The sequence below is a fragment of the Lingula anatina genome, chromosome 6 (genome assembly GCF_051362555.1).
Source record: "Lingula anatina isolate TDL-2025a chromosome 6, LinAna3.0, whole genome shotgun sequence".
Lineage (NCBI taxonomy): Eukaryota > Metazoa > Brachiopoda > Lingulata > Lingulida > Lingulidae > Lingula > Lingula anatina.
Genome location: NC_141772.1, coordinates 19066223 through 19093413, shown reverse-complemented (window position 1 = coordinate 19093413; position 27191 = coordinate 19066223). Strand labels below are relative to the sequence as shown.

At 36.3% G+C, this 27191-nt stretch overlaps 1 protein-coding gene across 14 annotated transcripts in view; it reads left to right on the top strand.

Annotated features, from left to right (window-relative positions):
* Positions 1-26637, top strand: part of LOC112042478 (uncharacterized) — a 169049-nt gene extending 142412 nt beyond the window's left edge. For 8 of the 14 annotated variants that reach the window (XR_015335258.1, XR_015335251.1, XR_015335239.1 and 5 more), the window contains one exon: positions 23478-26637. Coding sequence is in view for 1 of the 14 variants with exons in the window: in XM_087016244.1 (XP_086872370.1) it covers positions 23478-23520 (43 nt within the window). In the remaining 13 variants the exon portion in view is untranslated. The other 6 variants (XR_015335278.1, XR_015335277.1, XR_015335275.1 and 3 more) reach the window with 6 other exon arrangements.
* The last annotated feature ends 554 nt before the right edge of the window (positions 26638-27191 follow it).

The window sequence follows — 27191 nt, the reverse complement described above, 5'->3', positions numbered from 1 at the left end:
ATATGCTAAATTAACAATGCCAAGCAAAGGCAGTAATTTACTGCATTGAGTATAAATGCACCTAGCCGTTATACAAAAGTCTAGATAATGACTGAATCCTAACAAAGAAAAATCGGAAGATGTAAGACATAAAATGTGCAAGGCTCTTATTAATTAAGTTCAAGTGGTTGGTGCAGGGGACGTTTATCTAGATATGGCATTTTATTAGTGAAGGCCTTAGAATCTTTTTCAATGAGTTGTGATGTAATATAAACAGGTGACATCTTTTAATGAGGGCCACAAGATACAGTTTCACTCATTTAATGACTGCTTGGATTTAGCAGTTTAAGATGACCAATATTGTTTGTTTTTGCCCTCAAGTTTCTGACATTTACGTCAGATATGAGTACTTGAATCATGAATATTTATCTTTTTATTATTATTCTTGTAGCTTAAATTATTTAGAAACTGTTAAATTAAAGCTACATTTTTGTGATTTTAATCATTTTTGTTTATATCACTTATATGTTACTGAGACTAAGAAAGCAATTGTATAATATATTTAATTGAAATACCTTAGTGTGTTCAATAGTAATGATAAAAAACAACCAATCTGTTATACACTGTATGTACATGTATGATGAGTCCAAAGGAAGATTAACAAAATTTTATCTGTAAAGTTGTTTTTTACAATCCAACAGCTGCATGGGCACCCCTGTACATATATGGTCTTGTCTCACAGCAAGTGGTGCAACTGTTTAAACAAGCAGTTGTATTGCGTTCAAGTGTCACGCTGCCTTAGCGTGGATAAGCTATTCGTTCATTCATAAATCTAAGCCATAGCAGTGCGCGTAGATGCGGGTAGAATGACAGATATGGAATCAGCTGACACTAGGTTTGATATCACCAATGGCATCATGACTTGTGCGCACGTCTTGGGGCATGTTCACATTATTGTGTTGTAGATCAACGGCAAATCAATCCTTATGAAACCGGGGCTTCCTAAACTGTACCATTAGTTTTAGTAGCAGTAATATAATGGTATGTTAATTACCCAGTGGGTACAAAGCATGTAGCCCCAATGGCAATCAGTCAGCTCAAAACAGATTCAAAGTTGTTGATTTAAATAAAGTTAGTTATGGCCTTAAACACAATGTGTTACTGGTTTTAAACTGGATGGAATATTGAATTTAATTGGGCTAGTACTGATTTACCTGGGACTTCAAGTTATGGCCTATGTGCGGCCTCAAGTTGGTATGTGAAACAGACTCCAGTTCACAGTCATTCAGAAGTCTTTTTTTTTTTAATATTACACGTATCTGGACAAGAGTACATCCAACCAAAAGGTGGGAACAACCTCCTGAGTGCAGTCCCTGATCATAACCTTTTGATTTTTTAAATAATACATTATGTACCTGTAAAACAGGGCAGATTCAGAGATATTTGCTGACAGTCTTCCAAATTAACTCTGTTGATCCGTCCTCCATTTTTGACCATCTGCAGACAGAAAAAATAGACACCCATCAATGTCAACTTGAAAATCTGTCCATCATCTGAAAGACCCAGAAGATGGCCTAAAATTCACCCCTGGTAAAATATAGATTATTATTGAGACAGCAACTGACCAATGTTTCTGTCATGTTGACACAAGCTGCACAATATGAGTTTAACCTTTTCATACTTTCTCATTAAATTTTTGATAGATGCATTATATAATTTTTGAGACTGACTGTTATGGCTTAGGTTTCATGTAATGTCGTCTTTGTAATTGTAATGTCCAGATGCTGGCTGACTGGAAGTTTTGGTGTGCTGGTCATTGGAGCACATTGACCTGTATCTGCAGTGCAAGAAGCTAGGTTTTGGATTTAATAACTTTGAGGTTAGGAATGATTTTTTGAAAAAGTTATATCCTGTTACAGGTGTAGCCTCATAGTTTTACACCTATTATTGATTCTGTTAAACCATACAAGGCATTAACTTATCCGTTTTCCTTACAGGAGTTGCAATTTGCAATATAAAGTGCTCTGAAAAATTGAAAAAGGAAATGGTAAGAATTTTGACGGCAGAATTTTGAATGTGAAAAAACTTACTTTTTAGTATGAGGTATCTGCGCACTTATATAGTAGAATGGTCATCATTGCATTAAATTTTTATAAACCTGTGTGTTATTTCATAATATTTTTGTGCATGCCCATTTTAGAATCAGGGCTTGAAGGGATAATTAGTTAGTTGTTATTTCTGTTCAACAGCTTTTAAGATATGGTTAACTCATAAATAATTGTTGCTAATTTATAAGGGGAAAAAAGACATCGCTGCATTTTTTGAAAGAATGAATAATGAAAGAAATATACAAGCAAAAAGCAGTTGTTTTGGAAGACTGATTTTTGGACTTTCAAGTATCACAAGTCCTTATAAGAATAGAAAATAATTGATAAGAATGCTGAAAGAGAACATTTGTATAAAGAATTGGCCACAGGGGCAGCACTGGCTGAAACAACTGGGGCATTTGTTTAGCAGGTAGTCTGGCAGGTAGGATAACATTTGCTGTCTTTCACAGTTTTTCAATAAATGATATGTAATACTAAAGGTGTTCCAGCTCTCTCTGTAATAGATTCTCACCATTGACTGTCTTCTGTGACTTTCTCCAATTTTGTTCTCACTGTACAGCATATCAGAATGATTACGTCCCAGATAACATTCTTTCTGAAGTTGTTTTGTGATTTTCCCTCAACAGGCCAACTTCACACGTCTAATAACCCTCTCATTAGTATTTTAACCCCCCTGGACATAAATGAGTATGTAGATAACAAATAAGAGGAGCAGTGTTCAGTGAGGATAATTAACACTGCTCCATAATGAATTCCTCAGGTGGGCAAATATCTCCTGTGACCATCTTACAATTGTCTTGAGTTGAAGTTCTTAGCATACCTTTGTGAATTGCCAAACACTGAACTGGTGTGTTAAGCACCTCTTAATGTGTCTGCTCACTGTAGCATGGCACAGTGATGATTAACAAACGGACACGGACACGAGTTCAAGTCCTTAATGGACCTTAATGAGAAAATTGTTCCTTGTTGTCTATCACCTGTATGGTTAGATAAAGGACCAATGATGTTCCTTAAAAGTGTCATTCTTTAAATGCCCCATCTCTGCTGAGCAGGTGTGTTAATGACCATGTACCCTTCTCTCCATTGCTCACATAACTGCTTAATGACAAAGTGGTGATTGGTATAAGCATGGGACACAGGGTATCCTGGTGATGGTATCAGCCTGGCCTTGCACTGACCACTTTGAAGTGACCAGGACGTCCTACCTGGGAGATGTTTGATAACCTAGGAGTGGAATTCTTGGGATGACTCTGGTCACTTGGTCCTTGTGGTCAGGTGGTCCTCACGTGGTCAGTGTGAGTTTGTCCATGTAACTGCCCTTGCTGCCTTCTTTCAGCCCCCCCCTCCTTATCCAGGTCCCTGGAAAAGGAAAGTTTCTTAAAGATGGAATTTACACGGATGTCATGCAGAAAATGAGTTTGTCCTCAGTAGCAACAAGTGGTCACCTTTTCTGTTGCAGAGGGTCTCAGATTGGGTAGTCTAAAAGATTTTACTATCCTTCAATCTGTAAAAATAGCAACTTTCTCCTATCTCCCCCCCCCCCCCCCCCCCCCCCAATAGATGATTGTCATATGGCCAATACCCAAATGCCTGTAACTCATTACATAATTAATTTGTTTTTACATTTTTTGTTTTCATTCATTCTTTTTTATGAGGGAGAGGGACTAGGAGAGATGGTTTCAGTGTTATTGGAATGGATTGGATTGGATCGGCTGACTGCGGTTTTTGTAAAATGAGTTTGTCCTTAGTAGTCCTCTCATCATTCATGCTAGTGGTCATTACTGTCCAGTTGTGTCCAGTCTACATGTTTGTATAATAGGTGACCAGGTAGTGTTGTTGTTGTAGCCACGGGGTGGTGCTATTGTTAGCTTCCCCAAGAGTCCCGATTTATCATCATTAGACGCTGGGTGACTCTTCATCGTTGTAAATAAGAGCTTGGAGAGAGAGAGAGAGAGAGAGAAGAAGTGAGAGGGGGATGGAGAGAATGAATGCAAGTTTGACAGATTTAAGCAGTTTGTGTGCAACTTTTATATTCAAGCCTCGTAACCCCCCCCCCCCCCCCCCCCCCCCAGGTTTTGTATTCATGGCCCTTTCAGTTATCTTTCCAAGTGCATTTGATTTTTTTTTTATTTTCCTTAAATATTTACACAAAATTAGAGAATTTTAAAAAATGGAATATAGTTACAGTTTTAAGTACAAATTCACATCTCATTCATAAGAAAACAAGTTGCATGCCTGTCATAATTATTTTCATAATTCATTTTAAATTTTATTGTATAAAGAATTCTGAAGAAAATAAAACAAGGGGTGAATGTGAAGTCAGATTTCAGAAACATTATTAAATTAGATATGAGAAGCCAAAAGCCAAATGACAAGCCCAAATATTCGTGTATAATGTGTATTCTCATTTCCCTTGTTCATTACTGACTTGACATTGAAGATTTAAAGGACAGATTATTATTGATTTTAGGTTCAAAATTTCATTTTAAATGAGAGAAATCCTGATATTGTGAATCGGCTTTTATTAATAAGAATGCTTGGAATTTTTTTTCAGTTAGGTAAAATTTATTAAAAAATTAATTAAATGACGTGATATTTGAAGGTTATGAAAATGGTGCACATGGCTTTTTATGTGGAGGAGACTTGCCAAATGGCATTGCTAGGAAGTCTTTAAGGCCGTATTCCCAGAGCTTTTAGATCGATCTATCCCCGCAGGGAGTCTCACTAGATTACTGTCAGATAATCCGGCTTAAATGTCCGTCCCGCCTACTACAAGCTGTAAGGGGGTAATTAACTTTTGTGTCCGTCCGGCTGACAGCTATTTAGCGTGAACCCCCAGGGAGGTAGGTCGATCTAAAGTAGATCGATCTAATCTCTGGAAATGGGGTCTAAGAGAAATAAAAAAAAGAAGGGATTGCAGTCGCAGTGACTGTTTTCAGAAGTAAGAGCTTATAAACTCTTTGCGTACCCAGTGCACTTGTACTGGGTCTCATTTTCAAAACAAGGAAGTAACAGGCACGATTTGTACATAATGGAAGGCAGTGAGCGATATAATTATCAGCATTAACCATGCATACACAGGGAAGATTAAGGGGCTTTTAAAACAAAGCAAAAGGAATAATAAATGGGGAGCACTTATGTGCCCAGATTAAGGTATTTTTAAACAAGGAAATAGATGATAAATCATCAGTATGAATTGAGGTGACTGGTGTATATGTGAGTGTGTGTGTGCGCATACGTATGTGTGTGCATGCATGTGTGTGTGTGTGTGTGTGTGTGTGTGTGTGTGTGCATGCTGGAGGGGGGTGTCAGGTAAAAACAGCAGAATTATTAAAAGTTGTACAGGTGTGTGAACCATTGTCACTCAGGTGAAATAAAGCTGCTTTTCGTACTAGGAAAAGACAGGTGAACAGAGAGCTGTGAATGGGGAAAGTGCTTCAGTTCTAGAGAGCATCACTTATTTCATGCACTGATTGCAGCCTGTCAATAGCACCACCTCTCAACACAAACAAATGATACTAAAAAATGTAAAACCAGGAAATAAGGAATAAAGATTGTCATGTATGGAGGAGGGAGGGGAGGATAAGCAGCAATGCTTAAAATGAACGCTTTGCAACAGATATGATCTTGGTATTTTAAGACAAGGAATACTCAATGAGGAACAAAGAGGATCACAATGCTGAGGGTGAGCATGTTAATGAACAGTTAGCCCCAAGATAAGATTTATGTAAAACAAGGAAATAAAAGCTAAGGGGGTTATCGCGCCAGTGATAAGGGGCATTCTGTTGTCCAGTTCAGTTCCCAGACCAGAAGTTGATTGATTGATAAAATTGATTAAGTTTATTGAATTCACCTTGGTATTTCAGGCACAATGAAGAGATACAAAGCACAAACATAATTTAGCACTTCACTAGTTCTCATTTTTAATTACATAGAAAATAATTATTATTATTATTATTATTATTATTATTATTATTATTATTATTATTATTATTTCAATAATAATGATGATGTTGATGATGCTTATAACAAGTATACAGATTCTTATAAAAATTGTGTTTTTTTTTTATAATAGCTCATCTAGAAAAAAACTACAATAAGGTATAATGATCATGTTTTGTAATGGTCTGTGTGTTGGAGGGGAGGGGAGGAGGGCATGCTAGAGTATTAAACAGTGCTGTAGTGGTCAGGATAGACAGTGATTGCAGAAAAAATCTGCACTAATACCATGTATGGCAGCTGATCAACAAGGGGAAAAGGTAGAAATCCAATTTCCTGTTTTTTTTTTCATCATTTTTGTTCTGCCAAAGAAACAGTATTTACCTTCCTTCTTTTTAGGCTTTATTTACAAACAGATGTATTATTATGGTATAGTAAAGGTGGGCAAAGATGCCAAATTTTCTGGTTAAGAAGCCAATCAACAGTACTTGTGTATAACTTGAGAAAAAAAAGGGTATCATCAGCATACCTTTGATATATTGCACAAGAAAAAAAGTTGCATTTACTGTATACCAGGACTTGGAGTTTTTCCTTGGACAAATGAATTTGTTTATTTTCCATCCAAGGTTTATCAAAGCATAAATTTTTAAAAAGGTATTTTAAGGAATGAAAAATCAATGTAGATGAATATTTTTATTTTAAAAGCCCTCACTATAGTAGCTGTGTGTATGAAAATAATCATCATGTTTTCCAAGCTTATAAGTGACAGAGCTCCCATTAAATTATAATCATTAACACACTCAGTCCCAGGAGAACAACTTAATCCAATTATTTGGTACTGGTCAACTGTCTGGACAGTACTGGTCATTGACTGGTCAGTTTGTATTAATGTATAGCTTTATGATAGCCAAGATTGTGTTATTTCTTGATCATTCATTGACCATTTGGATGGTCAAATCTTTAGACAAGTTATATGATTCGGACAGCCTGCAGACCAATGGATCTTAATATAATGTTGTAGGGGGTGATGTGTAATCAAGCTTACAGGTGCACAGCACAGATGGCTTGTGTTGATTGATATTCACTTTGGGTCAAAGCTTGTGGTCACAGAATCAACTCACTGATTGCAATAAGGATCCCATGTAAAGCTAACAAGTGCTACATGTAGGTACAGTATACACTGAAGATTCTGTTTGGTTATTAATATTCTAGCAGTTTGAATCATCATTGCCGTGTATTCTCAGAATTCTCTGATTGGCAGAGATTAGAAGTGGTGAGTGCATGTCAAACTCCCCTGCCTTGCTTTGATTCAGAGGCTGATTCATATGACTGGCCCTGACTAGCCCCACAGCTCTGACTAACCTCCACCACCCTAACTAGCCCCTCGGCCCTCAAACACTGCTTGCTGAGGAATGTCCACTGTTGTTTAAAGTCTTATTAAGGTGTGGTCAATTGGTGATAACTATGCATGGGAAAATGGTCAGTATATTTGAAGTGACCGTGAGTGGACAGGGATTAGAAGGGTGGCTTCAGTTTGGTTAAGGGGGGGTCAATAGTTAAAGCTTGTTTGGTTTTGGGGTGTACTTTCACTTGATACCCCATTGTACAAGTTATTAACCGAGGGCAAATTTTGTGAAGTTCATTGAGTTCTTTGGGATAGAACAAGTCTACGTGTACTGAGATCGATGTAGTAATCTCATATCTGTGTTCATTTTTCTCTGGCCTTATCACATATATTCTTAAATATAATGTTTAAAGTTGTGATAAAAAAAACGTAAGTAAAAAAATAAACATGATCTTTTTTAATTGCATAGAATCTAAGTTTGAATTTCTAGAATAAGCCACCCACCTGGTCTTGGCCCCTTACCCTTATGTGATGTCCATCTTTTATAGCAGTTTCTCTCTCTACTGTATAGTATGTTACGTTAACAAAAAATGCCCTATATTTTTCCATACTTAACTAATTGAATAATATATATATTTTTTAACTTTTTTAAACACACATGCACTGTAAAAATATGTCTTCATACCCTCACAAAGATAATTTATTGAAATAATCTCCAATTGTCTCATGCACATTGTCTCTCCTCCCCTCTTTACTCTCCCTCCTCCTCTCCCTCTTCCTCCCCCCCCCCCCCCCCACCAGGGGGCTATGTGGTTCAGCACCCATCTTTCCCTTGGATACGAATGACATGTGCATCTTCCATGCACAGTTGAGTGATGGGTGTGTCTCTTCACTCGAGAAAAACAACTATAAATCACAGGATTACAGCCATTGGTCAGTCTATGGTCAGTCAGCAGCAAGACTTACATGTGCTGAACAGAACGTGCCAGGGTATAATATACTGATGTTAACCATTATGTTACTTATCTGATTTTTGCACTTTTTACCAGATTCATACTGAAATAAATGTATGATAAAAATGGATACATTTTTTTCTTGTTTTTGTTGCCAAGAAGCATGATTACATGAGATATACATATGTGATTTCTAGTATATGTAATACTTTTTTAAGGAACATGAAAAATGGAGAAATGGGAGCCCAGACGTTTGTAGGTTGGTATAGTAACTTCACACAAAGGTGCTACTGTGAGTCACATATCTCTGATATATTCTATCTTAGCTTAAATCAACACTTTATAGCATCCTTTTATAAGCCATTTAACATTCTTGACATTTCTTGCTTTTGTGGCTGTGAAAGCAATGTTCCTGAGTACACCTCCCTGGATAGACAGACGGAATCCCCCAAGCGTAAAATGTCTTTACGCAGTAGAGAGAGCTTTCATCAGCCAGTAAAGCGTCTTTGGTGGCGTGAATGGGTAAATGATCATTAGGTGGACATGACTCGCTTTTAACTAGCGTGATTTTCACTTCAAACAATCTCTGTAATTTTTTATTTTTCAGATTGTGAAAATGAAAGTGTTCTTTTTTTTAAGTGGTCACTGCGCCTAAAGATAGGAGAAAACAGTGGAATTTTTTTAAAAATATCTTTTATCCTTATTAAACCATTGATTAGGTGTAGTTTACAGTTATTTACCACAATAAGATGAGGTGAAAAAGATTTTTTTATTTTCAATATTGATACAATGGGAACATCAAAATGCAGTTCCAAGTCATTATTTCAGCAATCAAAGTCGCTAACTTGCAGTTCCAAGTCACAAACAGCAGTACATGTTTATCGTTCATTAAAGACCTGAAGGTCATGTCCTTCTTGTTATCAGATCACACTTGAAGTGCTATATGGTGAAAGGCTGTAATATGATATACTTGTTTGTCAATATCTCTGTTTGTAAAAAATAAATATTCCAGTTAAGTCATAGTGATTTGTGTATGCCTGTACAGTGGGACTGACAGCTCACCTGAACTTATATAAGTTATACAATAGTTGCCAAAGGACAAATTGTTGTTGTTGTTTTATTAGATAATAATTATTATATCTCTCTTTTAGATATATTAAGTATTTCTGATTTATTTAAAACTGCGGGTATTATTTCACTCTGGTCTGGTCAGTGTGACATTAGACTCATTTCAATATGTGTATCATTGGAATTTGTTGGTTTGGGGGGCCCTGAATACATTTGATGTTATTTCCCCCTACCAAAGAATTTGTTTGAAGTCATTGAAGAGGCCCAAGCATGTCATGCTGACATTATCGCAAATCAAAGGGCCACTTGGGGCAGCATGATGAATATGTTTGTTTGTGTGTTACATTTTTTTTTCGTTTGCTCTGTAGACATTTCACATATTCCTTTTTTTTTTTTTTTTTTTGGAGGGGGGGGGGGGCAGATAGATACCAAATTCATATTGTTAATAGTTTTTAATGCATTATATTTCTGGAACTCACCAAGGTTAATTTGCCTAAAAGCAAGGAATAAAAAAGAAAAAAATACATATTTTTTACGAAAAACAATTTTTAACATATTACACTGGGCATACACGAACAAGCACTTTTTCAACCCTCCGCATCACCGTCTTTCAGAAATATAATTTCCTGATTCCACATGTCTCATTTATCATAAAACAAAAGGTGTGAGAAAGTGTGGTATCTCGAGGGTTTTTATCCTCTGGTTGAATTCCTCCTAGATGCATGCATCCTTATACTGGTATGTCATAACACCAAGTAGAGCATCCAGGGACCGTTTTCTAAGGTTTAATTGTTAATACCAGTGTGTTATGAACAATAAGATATTGTTAAGGATTGAGTTGGGATAAAGCAGATTACATATATACCTAGGTGGTCTGTGGGTGAAAAAGGGTGGGGAGGAGAGGAAGGCAGTTTTATAGCAGCTTCCATGGGGGTTTCTATACCCTTTGAAGATGATAAAGCAAAAAAACTAAAAAGTAGTTGTGTTTTTTATTGTGATTATTTAATGTGAGGTTGAAAGGGAATTGGATTAACAGCTGCGCTGTGTCTATATGTGTACATAGGTGTGTGTGCATGGGTGTTTGTGTTTATATGTGCATGCATGCATGCAAGTGTGTGTGTGCATGTGTGTGCATACGTGTGTGTGTGTGTGTGTGTACGTGTTTTTTAGTGTATATATATGCTTGATGCATATACCACCTTTCTGTATAATTCAAGATAACAGTGCTTGACCCCCTTTAATTAGTCCATAGTATGATAATGGTAATTAGTGAAACAGGTTCATTATTGTTAAAGCGAGATGAAGACAGCAGATTTCAGGGTCTCAACAGAATGTTAAGATAAAGATCCATGTATTTGCCTGGAGTTAGTAATGTGAAGACAACAGATAACATCTTTTTTGCACCGAGTTAAAGTATGCGCACAGGTCAGACTGATGGTATGATTAGATAGATAAAATATTTCCATCTACTCACTGTGACTGCCCCATCTCCTCACATTTTTTTTTATGAGCCATTATTTTAATTCAGTGTAAACTGTCTGTGGGTTCATGGTCAACTACAACAATTTTGTGGATCTGAATGTAACTCTACAGTGGGAAAGTTACTAGTTTTAAAACAGTTTAGTTATTGAAATATAGGTCTATAATTCAAAAGGTGACACTGTCAGATGATAATTTCATTTTATTTTATTTATTTATTTATTTATTTATTTATTTATTTTTTTTATTTATTTTTTTTTTGGGGGGGGGGGGGGGGGAAGCTATGGATATTAGGAATTAAAAGGGCAGCTTTACCAAATTGACAGTTTGGTGTAAAATGATTGAGACCAAAATCCAGCATTTGTTTGTTTTCATAGATGATTATGTATCTTTGCTTTTCTTTTTCTTTCTGGACTTTTTTTATGGTCTGGACCACATCAAGTTATTTTGCATAATCAGTGCCAAGGTTTATCAGCAAGCACTGAGCATATAATCCATGCACTGTGCAAAGGCCAACCCCAATTTCTTGGAAGTTCTTCAACCATTTAGCCTCACCTGCTGCGTAACAATTTTCTAGTCAAAGAATGAAACCTCTACAGACCAGAAAAATGGAAGTTTTCTAAGGAAAAAAATTGCGAGAATGCTTTGATGTTGGAATATGCATTTTTTGTGGTATTTTTCTTTTTATTCTTTGGCTTTGTGTGTTTAAATCCCCTCAGGTAATTTTTTTCTTGGTCTCTTTTTGGTAAGAGAATTAAGCTGTAGGTTGCGAAAAAAATACTCTGTTTAAGTAATTGGTTAAATTTACCATTACTGTTCAGCTGCTGAGAAGAAAAGTAGGATAACATTAATATTTTCTCTTCCAAATGAGACAGAATAATGAAGGAGACAATTATTTGTCTAACTCAAGAGACAAAATATGCTTTTAATAGATAGAAGTTATGAAAGCTGAAATCTACCTCATATCTGTCATAAACATTGCATGTTTTGACACATACTTGACCGGTCTCTGTAGTCTGCAGGCAACAGCAATTAAACACCAATATCAATGGTTGAAACGTAACTGTATCCTACTTGATTGCCTAACTCTTGTAAGTGTGTCATTGTGACATACCCTGGTCTCACCTAGACATTTTATTAAATAGTTTTAGTTCTTAAGATTAGATGAGATGAGAAATGTCTTGTTTTGCCATGGCACAATTACTTGCACATTGAGGTCTTATTGGATTTTTACGTCACTTATGTTGGTGACAGAATACAAGATATGCTATATTGTTTTATAAAAATATTATGATGGCTTGTGATAGTTAAGTAAGTCTGAGAAGATCAAACTAATGATGGGCATGGACAAAATTGCTAAGGGACTTGAAACGAGGCATCTTCCTTTGAAGACGTGTTCGGGTAAACATAGCCCATTGTCGCGCGGTGTGCCTCAGTGAATTTCTATTGTTCTTTTACATTGATAACGCAATTTCTTGCAGTCCCTCATGATTGCTATGAACAGCATTGCCGCCATCTTGCAGTTGCGAGCACAACACGTAAATTTATTTCGGGTTTTCAGTAACTTTTTCCTGTTACCTCATAAATAGGTTTCTGGCGTTTGTCTTCTATACTTTTTATCATGTCCAAGATTGTAATGATCTATGTTGAGCTGATATATAACTGCTTTTAAAGCAATATATTGGCCAATTCATGTGTGGTGCCATTTTCCAACGAAAGTCGATATTGAGAGTAAAGAAATTGTCAACTAATATCCCCAAATTCGAGCAGACAATAGCCGGTAACATGAACATATATATATATATATATAGTTTACAGCAGTGTTGATGGCAACTTTGATAAAAGGATATTAAAAGCCCCCCAGGTGCGTTTTTGCATGTCACAAATGCATGTGTGGTGCCATATTGCACGAGAACCGATATTGAGAGTAAGAAAATATTAATTAGCATCCCCAAATCGGAGTAGACGTTTGACGGTAACATGAACATATATATATATATATATATATATATATATATATATATATATATATATAGTTCACAGCAGTGTTGATATCAACTATGATAAAGGGATATTAAAAGGCCCACAGGTGCATTTTTGTGTGTCACAAATGCCTGTGTGGTGCCATATTGCAACGAGAGCCGATATTGAGAGTAAAAAAAAATATTAATTATCATTCAAGTATAGAGAGTAAAGAAAAAGTGAAATGGCCTCTTTGCAAGGCATTCGTATAAGGGGGTAGAGTGTCACGTGATGAGCAGCAACTCTACTCGGCTGCTGTCAAGAAGAGCCCAGGTTTTGGGAAATAATATGCAACCCTACGGGAAAAGACCAGTTGAAATTATACCATTGTTTCATTGCATTACCAATGCCAACTCATTCACTTATCCCAGTAACAAACCTTTATGCAGTGGATGTGCAATAATATATCTGCTCAAATAGAAATTTAATTTCATTTGAAATCACCTTTTAAAGACACTTGATATTTCCCTCTGAACTTCTGTGCATTTCGCAAGCTGCTTCTGAGTTCAGCCAATCTCAGCTGCAAGTGATGCACCCACTCATGTGCAGACAACAGAGTTGCGTCTGATTTTCGATCAGACTTGTTTTGCAAATGGTAGTTGAATATAAGTACCTTCATGATTTTCTGTTGAGTGGCAGCTGAGAGTGTGCCAGCAGTAATGTTTGATAACATATGTTAACATCACACTGTTTAGCATTGCCGTTGGCAAAACTGTTTCATTTTGCTGTGTGAAATATGCAGTCTCTTCTATTACTGAAAGTTTAGCATTTTGAAGCCTCTTTTTTCTCAGTTTGTTTTATTATTAATGTGACGTAATCAAACATAGCTTCACGTTATATTTATTTTTGTTGCACAAGATATCAAAACTTAGAATTAGACTTAGAAATGACAGATGTCATCTCAGTTTGTTTTTGCCATGTAAGCTGTCACACTATAGAACAGTCATTAGTATTGATATTTGTTTTTATTGCTTTAGATATCTTTATCTCTTTAAATCCCAAGATATTTGGTGTGTTCACATCGTGACCAAGTTGGATCAAAAATGGGCTAGATTGTTGTAGGGATCCTTGTTTCGATCTACACCATTTTAAATCCCGTTTCAGGTAGCACCCATGTTGCCTTACAGAGCTGACCAATAAGTTAATTTTATTAACATTAAACAATGTGGTCATCTGATGTCAATCAACATCCATGTCTATGTTAGCACTGTTGTGAACACGTCCTTAGACTTGGCAGTTACAGATGTCGTCTCATTTTTTGTTTTCTGAGAGTAATCTTCGTGAGGAGATAATGATAATCCCTAATAATTGCCTCATTGTGAAATAATATCATGTTGTCATTAGGTATTATTTGTTTGTGATGGTTAGATTATGTTTTGATATCTGTTAATCTAATGTAATCCCATCTGTGAATTAACCTTAACCTCTATCAGCTTGGGTTCACACTTTACGTGGGGTCATCCAGGTCATCTTAAATGAATTTTCATCTTAATTTTAAAAAAAATATTTTGAAATTCTTGTACTAAAGAGAGACTGTATGTGTAATTCCGCCTGCATTTAGTGCTTAATAAACGTGATAAATTGTTCAGTGATTTACCCAACTGTGATCTCATTGATAAGCGTTTATTTTCTTACTGACTCAAATATTTCTTTCACAAATGTGTGAGAATTTCTCTTTTTTTTTTTTTTTTTTTAAGCCAGGCTTAAATTAGCATCATCTCTTTCCCAGTCTGTTTTTGAGTGACAAATGAGCCTAGTTTATGTCATGTCCCAGAGGTGATTCACACCTAAAAGCTCTACTTTCTCAAGGAATCCCTGTTTTCTTAATAGTTTGTGAAATTTTCTTAAGAGCCCCTCAGGGGTGGTGAAAGATGCACTCTAAATGCATGTTCCAGGGCCTGTGTTGGTTTTACCTTTAGGCCCTTCTACCTGCATTCGCCATTCTAATTCTAGGTCCAAGGCAGTAACTAAAACAGCAGAGCTGGTGAAATGGATGCTGATGGTGTTGGAAAAACTAAAAAGTGGCTAATTTTTCTCAAGATCACATCTAAGGAAGAGTTTTGTTTGAGAAGTTTGGTTGCGCCACAGGGCTAGTGCGTCTACTACCATACTGAAGAGGTGCTATTCCCAGACAACTTGTTTTAACCCCACAAGGGGCGGGTCATGTGAAGCTGAGAGACATGCATCTACTTTTTTAGAACACCTCTTCTGAGAAATGGTATTTTTATAAGTTTTGTTGTGCCTTGGGCCATGAGAAGGTGCACCTTTCGCACGAAAAAGACACAATAAAAATTGTTTCTTAAGATGTCTGATGTGTTTTTATTACAGGGAATAGATATAAATAAAGATTTGTTTTGCTCAAAGTCCCAAGGAATCAAATTATCAAAAGACATGATTCTAGTTTTTCTCAAGATCATGTCTTCTGAGAAAAGAGGTTAAGCATTAAGGTCCGTTCTTTTGCTTCCACAGGATCTATAGATCTTTTGTTTCATAAAGATAAAAAGTAAGGGCTATTTTAAGTGCATCATTTCTAAGAAAAAATGAGAATTGTTTGGTAAAGTTACTGGTAATTGTAAAGTTAATCTGCCTGGCAGAGCAGATCTTTTTGTGGAGATACCATTTTCTAAGAAGAGTCATTAAAAAAAATTGCAGTGTCACGGTGTCAGTAGAGGTTAGCCAAGTCCAGTTTTGGTGAGAATTTTGCTTTAGATCTGGTCACATTGACTAGTTCCATTCTTGTCCAGTCTAGTTGTAGGAGTTGTAACCACAATCTTATTTCAACCCCATCAGTGGTGGGTCATGTGAAATGCGTCTGGGAATGGTCTGAATCAGTGCGCGTAATGAGAGGAGAATGTCGGGGTATTGTGACTGGCTAAAACTGTGTCTGCTCCTGCAGGGTTGGAATGTTGATGTTCCCACTGACCTAAACTGTAGTGCTGCTGGGAAAAAATTTATACTTTTTTGGCTCAGCTTTGGAATTTTGCTTTATCTCAGGTAAAAATACTTTCAGGTAAATAAATGAAAATTTCAAATAGAAAAAAAAAAGAGAAAAAGGAAGTCAGAGAGAAAAGAAATGAATTACCCTTCTCCATAAGATGAGCATCATTATCTTCCATGATTATCATCATTATCTTTTTTTAAAGATAAAATGTTTTTCAGTCAGACATTTTAATGTTGCAGACAGAGCACAGCATGTAGAATTTTTATGCCATCTCCACATCCTGCGTACATTTGTAGGTAAATGTTTAAGGCAGTTGCTTCATCTTATCTATAGCACCAATTACTTTTGAACCTTAGTACGCCTGAACTTTTGCAGCGGAGTTTTATGTTATGAGGTCAAGGTGGATGATGTTCAGCCCAACACCCCCACCCCTGCTTAAAATCCCACTCATCTACCAGACGCGGCTTAACATGAATTTCTTTCAAGTCAGACAACCTTGAAGAATGCATTTCACATTTTCTCTATTATTTTCACTGTCTTGCAGTTTATTCATGTTAAATGCAGTTTCATGATTGTTAAACTGCAAGTCATTCACATGAAATGTGCCAATTTCGCCCCTCTGGCTTCAAAGCTGCATACCAAAAATATTTGACCTTCAATAAAGTACAACATCACTCTACGTGATATATTCTCACCTAGGTGATGGCTTGTGAAAGTCTTAAGATTTCTGAGGTGACATTTATTCATTTACATGCTGTCAGTTAAGTGTTTACGTCAACTGCTATTAAAGTGCCTTGTTATGAAAAAAATTGATATGAACCAGAAACATGAGTTGAAAATTGTGAAGAGAGATTAAAATTTCCAAAAAATAAATAAGTTAATAGATAAGTCGTTCCATAGTACAGTTTAGCAACTTCACTTCATTAGTATATGTGTATGTCCCATTTTTGCTTTTGATTTTTCTAGTGTAAAAGTCCCGTTTAGAATATTAGTCCCAGTTTAATGTTGCATAAGTTCAGTTTTGATAGACATTTTTATAGTTCATTTTTTGTGCTATTTGATACAACTTTGAAAGTAGTACCAAAAGTATGATCAACTATTGGTAAATATTTGATAAAGAATCAAGATTAGTTTTTCATGTTGAATGGAATGCATTACTTGTTGTAAGCTTCTACTTGAGAGTGCTTTGGGAAGGGGAGAGTTGGTGGGGGGGGGGGGGGGGGGCTTGATATACCTGTTGGATTAAAAATATAAGGAATGTTTATGCTTGTAAAGTGCAATATATCAACCACCTTGGATTATCATTCCACCTTTGAGGTTCAGATGGGTTGAAAGGGTGCTGGGTGGGAGCAAATCTGTGTAGGTAACATATGAGATAGAGAATATGTTTATGCTTCCTCAATGTAATACATCAATGTTTTTTTGGCAACTGCTTTACCTTTGAGGTGTGGGGGAGGTGGTGGGAGGATTAGGGAAAGAGTTTCAAAAAATGTTTGGGTAACCTTTGCAGCCTGATAAAATTACAACTGCATGCCTGTCAGCAAATACATATAAGGAATGTATAAATGCAGTGCATTCGGATGCAGTGAGCTTGTCTACTATTTCACCTTGAGAATTTGAGTGTGGGGGAGGGGGGGGGGTAAAACTTTTGCTTTTTGTAGTTTGAGCAAATGGTAAGGAAAAGAACAGAATGATCAATAAATGACTAAATCTTCAAGCATGTGTTTTATAGAAATTGTCTTGAGGAGGAGGGATTGATTTTTTTTTTTTTTTTTTGAAGTCTGGGGATGGTGATGGTATTACCAGAAAGACAGCAATGTAAGCCCAGTAGCACACACTTCAAAGATAACATCTTAGTACTAAGGTGGTCTGATATACAAACCATGTGCACCTTGGGAATTGGAGCGAGTTGTGGGAGGGCAAATAACTCTATATATTGACAGATCCAAGTCTGTGGTAATGTGCCTGGAAATGATCAAGACAAGACCACTTATGTCTAGTGGAAAGCCTCATTAATCCATAATATGATTAATGGAAGCTGATTGGCAGAAACCAGCAGGACTTTAATAAGTGGGAGGGGTGGCAGTAGGTTCCCCCCCCCCCCTCAACCCTTTGTTTGGAAGGATTTTTAAACACTGCAGTTTTCATCATTTTGAGCAAAAAAAAAAACATCATGTGGGGAACTTCAGATGGTCTTAAGGTCCTCTGATTTACAAAAAAAAAAAGAAAAGAAAAAAAAAGCTAAATGTGACCCAGACTTAAATGCATTTTAAACTTTCAGTTACTTGGAGTTAGTTAACAGTTCCAGACTAACTGCAGCTGAAAGCTAGCTCTAGATTAAATGCCTCACTCCATAAGGTTGTGGGAGGACATGGCTTGTCAGCCACTTGGTATTTAATGGCTTTGGTATTAGATCGCTTTCAAGCTTTTTTTTTTCCCCAACTAGATGGCAAGGTTGTAGTTCCACTAGCAAAGGTCAGGATCAACAGCTAGGTGTTCCACAGCTAAAGTACATTTTTACTTTCTGCTCAGTATAACATGAATCACCTTGTATGGGATCACCTTGCTTTTGACCTTAATTGTTTTTAATGGGGGGGGGGGGGGATTTTAAAATTTGTTTCCCTGTTTTTCATCAGTTATATTGGTTATTGCCTGAGAGTCATTAGACTAAGCAATATCCTGCATAGCGCATTCAAACATCTGGTCAAAAATTTGATGCAGCAGTCCTAGCCTACGTTGACCTTAAAATTGTTGTTTTCTATTAATGAATGCGGCTGTTGTCATTCTTCAGTGAATGTCAACTTTTTTTTATCAAAATTGGCATTTACTAACCCACACTTTGCCTGTGAATTGTAACTACTCTGATATTTTTAAAACGACACTTTTTGCAACAGCCTTTTTGAAATACTAGTACATCTACGGTATAAGAGGGTGATGTCAGTTGTCCATTCTGCACTTGAATTTTCAGAGTAATACTTATCTAAAAAATGCAATCAAAGTGCTCTAAAATCCCCTACATACATTAGCTACACTTGAAAACTATCTAACTGCAAACGTCCAATTACCTCTGAAGTTCTTCTGCGGCACGTATTCTTCCTGTTGTTTTATTTGACCTTGAGTTGACAAAGTGATCTTGGGCAACTTCAGGAACAATTAGCCAATGTTGTAACAGTGCCCTACCTTCGAGTATTTTTTGGCGTGGGCCTCATTTTTGAATAGACCAAAACAGTATGATGAGTGGTTCTTTAGATTCTAAATGAACTACAACTAAGCTGGCCAAGATTTAGTGTAATGATAATAATTATTATTTAATTTTTATTTACCCTGGGAAATATATGGTAATTAAAAACTTGTCTTCCCCATGGCCCTAATTTTTGTATGGGGACCTTAGTTGGCTTGGCCAATGCTATCTATAGACCTAAATTTTTTAGGGCGCATTCCTATAGATTTTAGATCGATCTATCCCTGTGGGGAGTCTCACAAGATTACTGTCAGACAATCCAGCTTAAATGTCTGTCCCGCCTACTACAAGCTATAAGGGGGGTAATTAACTTCTGTGCGCGGTCGGCTGACTGCAATTTAGCGTGAACCCCCAGAGAGTTAGGTCGATCTAGTAAGATCGATCTAAATCTCTGGGAATGCCCTCTTAGTGTGAGAGAGTCCTGGGCATCCTAGCCACATTGGATTGAGAACTTTACCTCAAAATATCCAATATTTTGTGTACAGACACACTGGGGATTTTATCATATGGAAATGAAAGTCAGTCAGTGCAGGTGTTGTATTTCAAAACAGTACTAAATAGGTGCTGGTATTTTACCTGAAATGCCTCTGAAGTTGGCTCTATGTACAGGAGTCGCTGGTGGCAGGGATTTGTTGGTGAATAGGAACAAAAAGCTGATAGCTTAATTGAAGCTTTCATTTCTTAGAACATACATAAATCTTTTTTAAGTGGAAGTTTTAATCTGTATATTGATTTATTTATTCTCCTTTTTATATATGTATTATTTTTATTATTATTTTTTTTTTTTTATAATTTTTTTTTTTTTTTTTTTTTTTTTTTGTGGTTGGAGGGGAGCACAGGGATATAGTATTGCAAAATTTTCTAAAAATGAAAGAAGTTGAATGTTATCAATGACTAGTTAATCTGTGGTATTATACATCAAAAGGTGCGATAAAGTGCAAGTTTTGTCTATTGAAAATAACATCTCACTTAAACACTGTATTCAGAAAATAATGTTTTACTAACTTCTAAATTAAGCACTGCAGCGAGTGCATTTTAATTGGTGATAAAGCTTCTTTAATCTGCTCACACACAATGCCACTTTGGCATCGAGTTCCCACACTCTTGTTGTAATCTAGCATATTTGATAGTCCTTGCTGTTATGCTAGATTGTTTTCTATAATCATACAAGCATAAAAAGGTAGGTTGAAATATTGCCAAGTATGGGAAGATCTGCGAAGTAGTGCCCTTTTACTAAGGAAGAAAGTGACTGGCGCAGTGCCAAACTACGTGTGAGAAACTCGTCAAGGTTAATATTTTTAATTCTGAAAGTTATGTGTACGTGGTAGTTTTGAAAAGTATTACGATGCTGCAAAGAAGATGTCAGTAAACAACTTGTGGTAAATAACCCCCACCTTAGGGTCGGGTAACATTTGGGAGTGCTACGACATTGAAGGAGGATCTATTTGGGAGGGATGGCAAAAATACTGCTCCGTCACCTCAGAATCTTATAGTACAGTGAGCTTTTGTTATTGTTATTATTATTATGTTTATTTGTTTATTTATTTTTAGGGGGAGGGTCGGGTTAATGCAGCTGATTCATTGGCATGTTGATGCTCTTTGCAACCAAGAGGAGTATAACAAGTGTTGTATTTAATTTCTATTCCATCATCTTCAAAATAAGCTACATTAAAAAATGAAAGTATAACGTGACTGTGTTTGGCCAAAGGTGCACAATGCATTCCAAGTTGATGTACGTCACTGGTTAAAGAAAGTATTCAGAAAAATGCAGGAAAGCATGTTTTGTTGTGTTGTTTTGATCACCTGGCTGGAAAAATAGTGCTGTCATTTGGCAAGGTCAGCAGTCGGCTGCTTTTGCCAACTGGCCCCAGGCCATTTATGTTAAAAAAAAAGGTGGATTAACACTAGTCTTAAAGTTATAAAAGGAACTGTGTGGACTGTAATTAATTCAGAGGGTGCAAGTTTGGAGCTTTTTTGAAATCTTGTGTTTTTTCTTTCTTTATATTCTTTTTTCTTTATTTCTTTGTAATCATATTAAAGGCAATATATGTACTGGTATAAGTTGATCTGTTCTTGTGTGTGTGTGTAAATGCTACTGAAGAAGAGTATCTTTTTTCCCCTCCGCCTTGCTTACATCATCGCTGCTGAGAGATGATGTAAAATGTCAGCATTTATACCTGAAGGCATGCAGTTTGCCCAGGAGGGTGGTTATTTTTCATATGCACATCCTAGTTATCTTTAGAAATTAAGTTCAGGCTTCAATGGTGAGGAAACAAGCCTGTTTGTTTGGTAAAATGCCTGACATCTATTACTTTTTATCAGTGTTTAGCCTCACAGAAGAACCAAGCGAGTAAAGCCATCCCCCCAACCCCACCCTCAGCCTTTTTTTAACACTAATTTTTTTTTAATGTTTACATCTGTACTCCTACCCCTACTTTGAAAAATTGTGGTCCTACCAACTGTTCCTTATACAATGTTTAGAGTGTACGAAGAGTCAGTCATGTAAGTTACCTATTGAGGCAGTATATCTAATTAAAATTGCTTCTTTTGATGTCTAATAGTGCTTTTTCAACCATAGAAATGTTTTTTGTTTTTGTTTTTGTTTACTAGACAGCTGTAACTAGAGGCATGTTGGTGATGACTTAATGCTGGCAATGGGCCAAATTAATTGTTGTCTGAGAATCTTTGGCATGTTATCAAATCCAATGAAATCAAGATGTTTCTGAGAAGGAAAAGCCTTAATGTGATATTTTTAATCCTGCCTGAGTGATTACTAGGAAATGAAAGCACAAACTCCGCCTATTTGATATTTGGTGCAGAAATGATTCCAACGAAAATGATATCCAAGAATTGAAATTGAGCTATGATTCATTATGACCCCCTTTAAACACGGTCAAATGGATACTGCATCAGATTCCATAGTGTCCCTTCCCAGTGTAACGGATTCCAAGAATTGAAATCAACCTGTCATGGAACCTGGATTGGAGATGTGCCAGAAATTTTGAACAATTCACTTTTTGTAAATATCATACGTAAAAAAAGTTCTTCATTTTTTTCTTTTTCTTTTGACAAAAAAAACATTGTTTGATGTGAATATGATTTCTTTTTAGAATCCTCTTTTTTAGGTAATGTGTAATAATACCATAATACACACATAATTAATATATTTTGTTCAAACTTTTAATTAAGATTAATGATTGTCATAATACTCTGTTGTAATCTGTTCCCCTTCTATTAACATGCCGTTTGTGAATGGGACTATATATGTGTCTTAATACAATAACCCAATACACGTGCTTCCTGGACGATAAAAATTGATTTCCAAGAATTAAATATGAGCTAAAAGGGATCAAAGCTTCTACCGACACATTTATCTCAGCCCCCTCAATGTCACTGATAAATATACAAAACAAATACTTCAAGGAAGTGAATTTGAGGTGAAAACCATCATGACATTGAATAATATATAAGCAAGATTCATATTTCTTCCTGCGACACTTCCTTTTATCTAAGTTGTCTGAACATGTGAATAATGCTGGCTGTTCTACCTAGAACATGTCACTTTATGCAGTCCTTCCTCTGTCTATCCTTCCATACATTTCTCTTTATCTGTATCTGTATGTATTTGTCTTTATCTGTATGAATAAATGTGAAGGCCTGCATTAAGCGACCCCCCACCCCCACCCCCACCCCCCACTCCCAACCTCAACCTGGAGCCTCTTGAAAATCTCTATTTATCGATGCCTCGTCTATTGTAGAAACTTGCCCCTCCCCATCACCCCCCCCCCCTTTCCTCCCCTCTCTCACACTTATGACATTGCTGTTATGCAGAACAACAGATTAAATTGCCAGGCATGTTGTTGATGTCAAATCCACATGGAGTTGTAGCCAAGTTGCATAATGCGTTAGCTACATATATCTCTAATTCCACAGGGTAATGCAAATCATGTCTAATGTTGTACTTTTCGTGTAGTCTGCAGTAACAGACAGGGATACCTCGCAGGGAGTGCGTATTGGTATAATTTGCTCAGACTGCATTTATCCACAGACAATATTTGTGTAATTGTCTGGGTTGGAAGTTAACTATTTCTCACATAACAGCATACAATATTTGTTTATATACAATATGTTGCACTACTTTCAAAGATATATATTATCATTTTTAATAGGGGTGGGGGGGGGGCCACCCAGACAGTCAAATTTTCTATGTAAAAGTTTATGAACAGTTGTAATAGAAATTTTCCACATTCAAAAGACATTAGAATCAGCAGCGTGCACTCCTGATGGATAGTAATATGTTTTCCTTACAAGAATGTGTCAGACAATCATTATGAAAATAGTGAAAGTTTATGAAAATATATCTGCACAAGTTATTTATGGTATTTTTTTCATCATGTTTCAGAGAGACTGACCAGTTCTCCTCCCTGGCCGTGCCAAGAGGGTGAAAATATCCAAAGTGGGAATTTTATTCAGAATTGAGACAATGGAGGTTTCAAAAGTCCAAACTGAGAGCTTTTTTGAGACTGTTGTACGTGTGGTAAAGAAGTACGTACATCTTTTTACAACTCGCAAAAAGTGCAAAGCACTCTAGGCGTGTGGGCCAAGCCCTATATTTAAATGCAGCTACAGATCTGGGAACCAATTAGGCACCTGACAGCCCACTGGAAATCAGGTGGCAGATGTTCTGCAAAGTTCAGCAATAAAGAATGTTGTAGAATTATATATAAAGTCTCCATTTTTTTCCTGCTTCTGTTTCTTTTGCCTGCTATCCAATATAAACTGTTATGATCCATTGCTGTTAGCCAAAGTACAAGTTATGAGTCTGGTATTTGAGGTTCACCCAGGTTACGTTTACTCGCTGGGTTAAATTAGTAACAAAGTTGACTGCACAGCATCATTTGATGTCACTAGATAGTGATATTTACAAGGCATGAGCTTATTCTTAGGAATCCTGGCATTCTAGCAATTTCAGTTCAATTCTGATGGGTCTTGAGTCTAGGTTATACTGTATTTGTGTGTGAACACGACTGAAAGATGGACAGATTCCTCAGGTGTGTCAAGCTGAGGAAGGTAGAACAATTCCCATGGCTTTCTGGTAATGGCTTCCAAAAACTAAACATCATGAAAATAAATAATGTTTTACATTCATTGTTAAGCATGAAATAAAGCAGTGGGAAATAAAAAGAACAAGATCTTTGCTGAGACACAAAAAAGGAGAAAAAGAAAAAGAAAAATATTTTCTTTTGGTTTATTTTCTTCATAGTTATGATTGTGAATATGTCTCACTTCAACAACTTAACTAATCTGTTGCTGGATGGAACGTATGTATCTTGGAGGGAGGGGGGGTCAGTTTCGCTGTCAGTACTAACATAGAATTTAAAATCAGTAAATAGCATTTTTATGACAATAAGTGTGTTAATTTGGTTAGACAGCTCTCTGCTATCCTCTCTGATGTGAAAAGCATCAAATCTCAATCTGAAGCTGTAGAAATGAATTGCTTTTTTTTTCTATGTTGTATTTTGTACGAAATCCAACAGATGTAGAAGATTCCCAGATAATAATGACAACACGACCATCTGTAACTCAGCCCAGACAGCTCAGCTGTGCAGCTCTCATTTTTTTCTGTTATTATTATTATTTCTCCACAACATATGTGGCAACGCAAGTAATCACGGGCTGCGACCTCAGCAGTTTGTGGCTTGTTTTTACATTTATGGCCGTGTTCACTGTTCACGTGATAAGACCAACTGAGAACGGAAAGAGTCCAAACTGCCCCATTTGAATCAACAGAGGACCAGATTGCTGCATATTGGATATAGAAGTCAGAGAAGCTGTAGGGGTGCTTTGCAGCATATGGGTCTCTGTTGACATCCAAGGATGCCATCATTAATCGATCCAGGTCCAAAGAAGTCCAGCAGTGTGAACAGGTCCTTTTTCACGTCCCTTTTGGCAGTTTTGATGATTTTAAAATTTTTCTTCTTTTTTACTTTTTATTTTTTTACCTCGACAATATAGTGCAAAATATGCATCTAGAACCCACACACATGTTACTTCAAATGCAGCATTTTGTGTCAAAACTGTTAACTGTATAAACTTGTCTAACATTTTGAACATCTGTTAGCCTTTTTTGTTCTTCAACTTATGCATGCAGTTGTGCTTGTTATGTCTAGAGCACTTCAGATATGATTTGTTTTAGGTTGATCTCAATTATGCAGAGAATCTCAATGTTCTCATTACTAATATGTGATACAGCAAATTACATTACACAAATTACGGCATTGGAAATAGTTGCAACCCCCTACACATACATACACACACACACACACACACACATGCACGCATACATACACACACACACACCCCAGTTGGCAAATCTATCTATAACCCGTGTCAGTGCTGTAATATTACTGGGAAATTGTCGACCCTATGCATCTACATGTATATTTTGCATATTGTGATTATTGAGTTCTACAATTATCAAGGTAACACAATCATTGGTAACATGATAAAAAATACATCTTAATCATCCTGAGAATGGTATTTGTTAGCAATGCTGTGATACCACAGTTAATTACTTCATTCATAAGGTATTGGTTTTTATGGTGGCGTATCATGATCATAGTGATAAAATTTAAAACACCTCAATTTCTACTCAATAAGCTGAACGCGTACCGGAGAGCCTTCATCCCAACACTTTCAGCTTATTGTGTAGAAATTAAACAGTTTTAAATTTTGTCATTATGAATAACAGACAAACTTTTATCAGAATATTATGATCATGTTGTTTGTTGTCAGGTGACCTTGTATTCAAGGCCAAAACTGCAGCGTAATAAATTTCAAGGGTAGATCAGTAATTGAACAGACAATTTACTGTAACAGTTCTCCCGGAAATACGGAAAAGTACAGAAATGTACACAGGAATTACTCTATTATTTTGAACAACATGAATTAATCATCAGCCCCTCCCCCCCCCCCCCCAAAAAAAAAATAAATAAATAAATAAAAATAAAAAAAAAAGACTTGTAGTTTTCGAAAGTGGATTTTCAAATGGTCTGAAAATTTTGTTTGCTTCATGCCTGAAAGTAGATGGCTTCTGTTTAAATAGAACAAGTGACAAGATATGTCCAATAAAAATTAAGGCCCGTGATACAGTGAAGTGCATAGTTTGTAATAAAATATGTAGAATTGGAAAATACGAGCATCTGACATTTATCAGCAGGTCTGTATTAGAACTATCATTTCCAAGTGTAAATAGGCACACAGAATTTTACAGAGGTGGTCACTAGTAAGCTATAAAAGCAAGACTGCATGCAGCTTTGAAGTAAGCCCTATGTTTTGAAAAGGTGCACCTTTTTATTTATTTTTTTTTTTTGGGGGGGGGGGGAGATTAATTTAATTTGCTGTTCAGCTTTACTGTTTGATACAAATGTGGTAGTTTACACAAAATGGTGTTATCTGTGAATATTGTTCATTTGTATTTTTCAACATGTTATTTGTGCCATTATTCACAAAAGCATACTATCCAATGTATCAGACTGTCAGTAAATAAAGATGCAGAAAAATGAATAATGTGTTTTGTCATAAATAGATCTTTATGTATGATGTTTACAATATTTCTTTAGTTTCTTTATATTGCTGAAGTAATGAAAATCCTACAATGTTAAAAGAACATTTAACTCTTGTTTTCAACCCAAATATTCCTCACATTCTTTTTTATTACTGTTATTTAACATGTCTGCAATGGTAAATGAAAATTCTGTTTTCATTTTCTTTATCTTTTAGTCATGTTTAAGATAATAAAATCCTCAAATTGCTTTTTCCCCCCTTTGTTGTTTTTACCTGTCTGCACATCTTCGAAAAGAACATTTATCACTGTTATGGAAAAAATAAAAACCACTGGCTTCCGAAAGTCTAGAATCATGTAAGAAGCCCCAATGTCAAGTGTCTGGGTGTTTTCTTTAAATTACAGGGTGTCACACAACATCAAGTCAGGCCACAAGAGATCAAAGGCTTTCCACTTGTCGCGAGTGAAAATATCTCTTGGTCCAGTTAGGCATGGGGCCACCCATTGCAAAAGAACCCGCCGAAATTCAAAGCAAATCAGTGTTGTGATAAC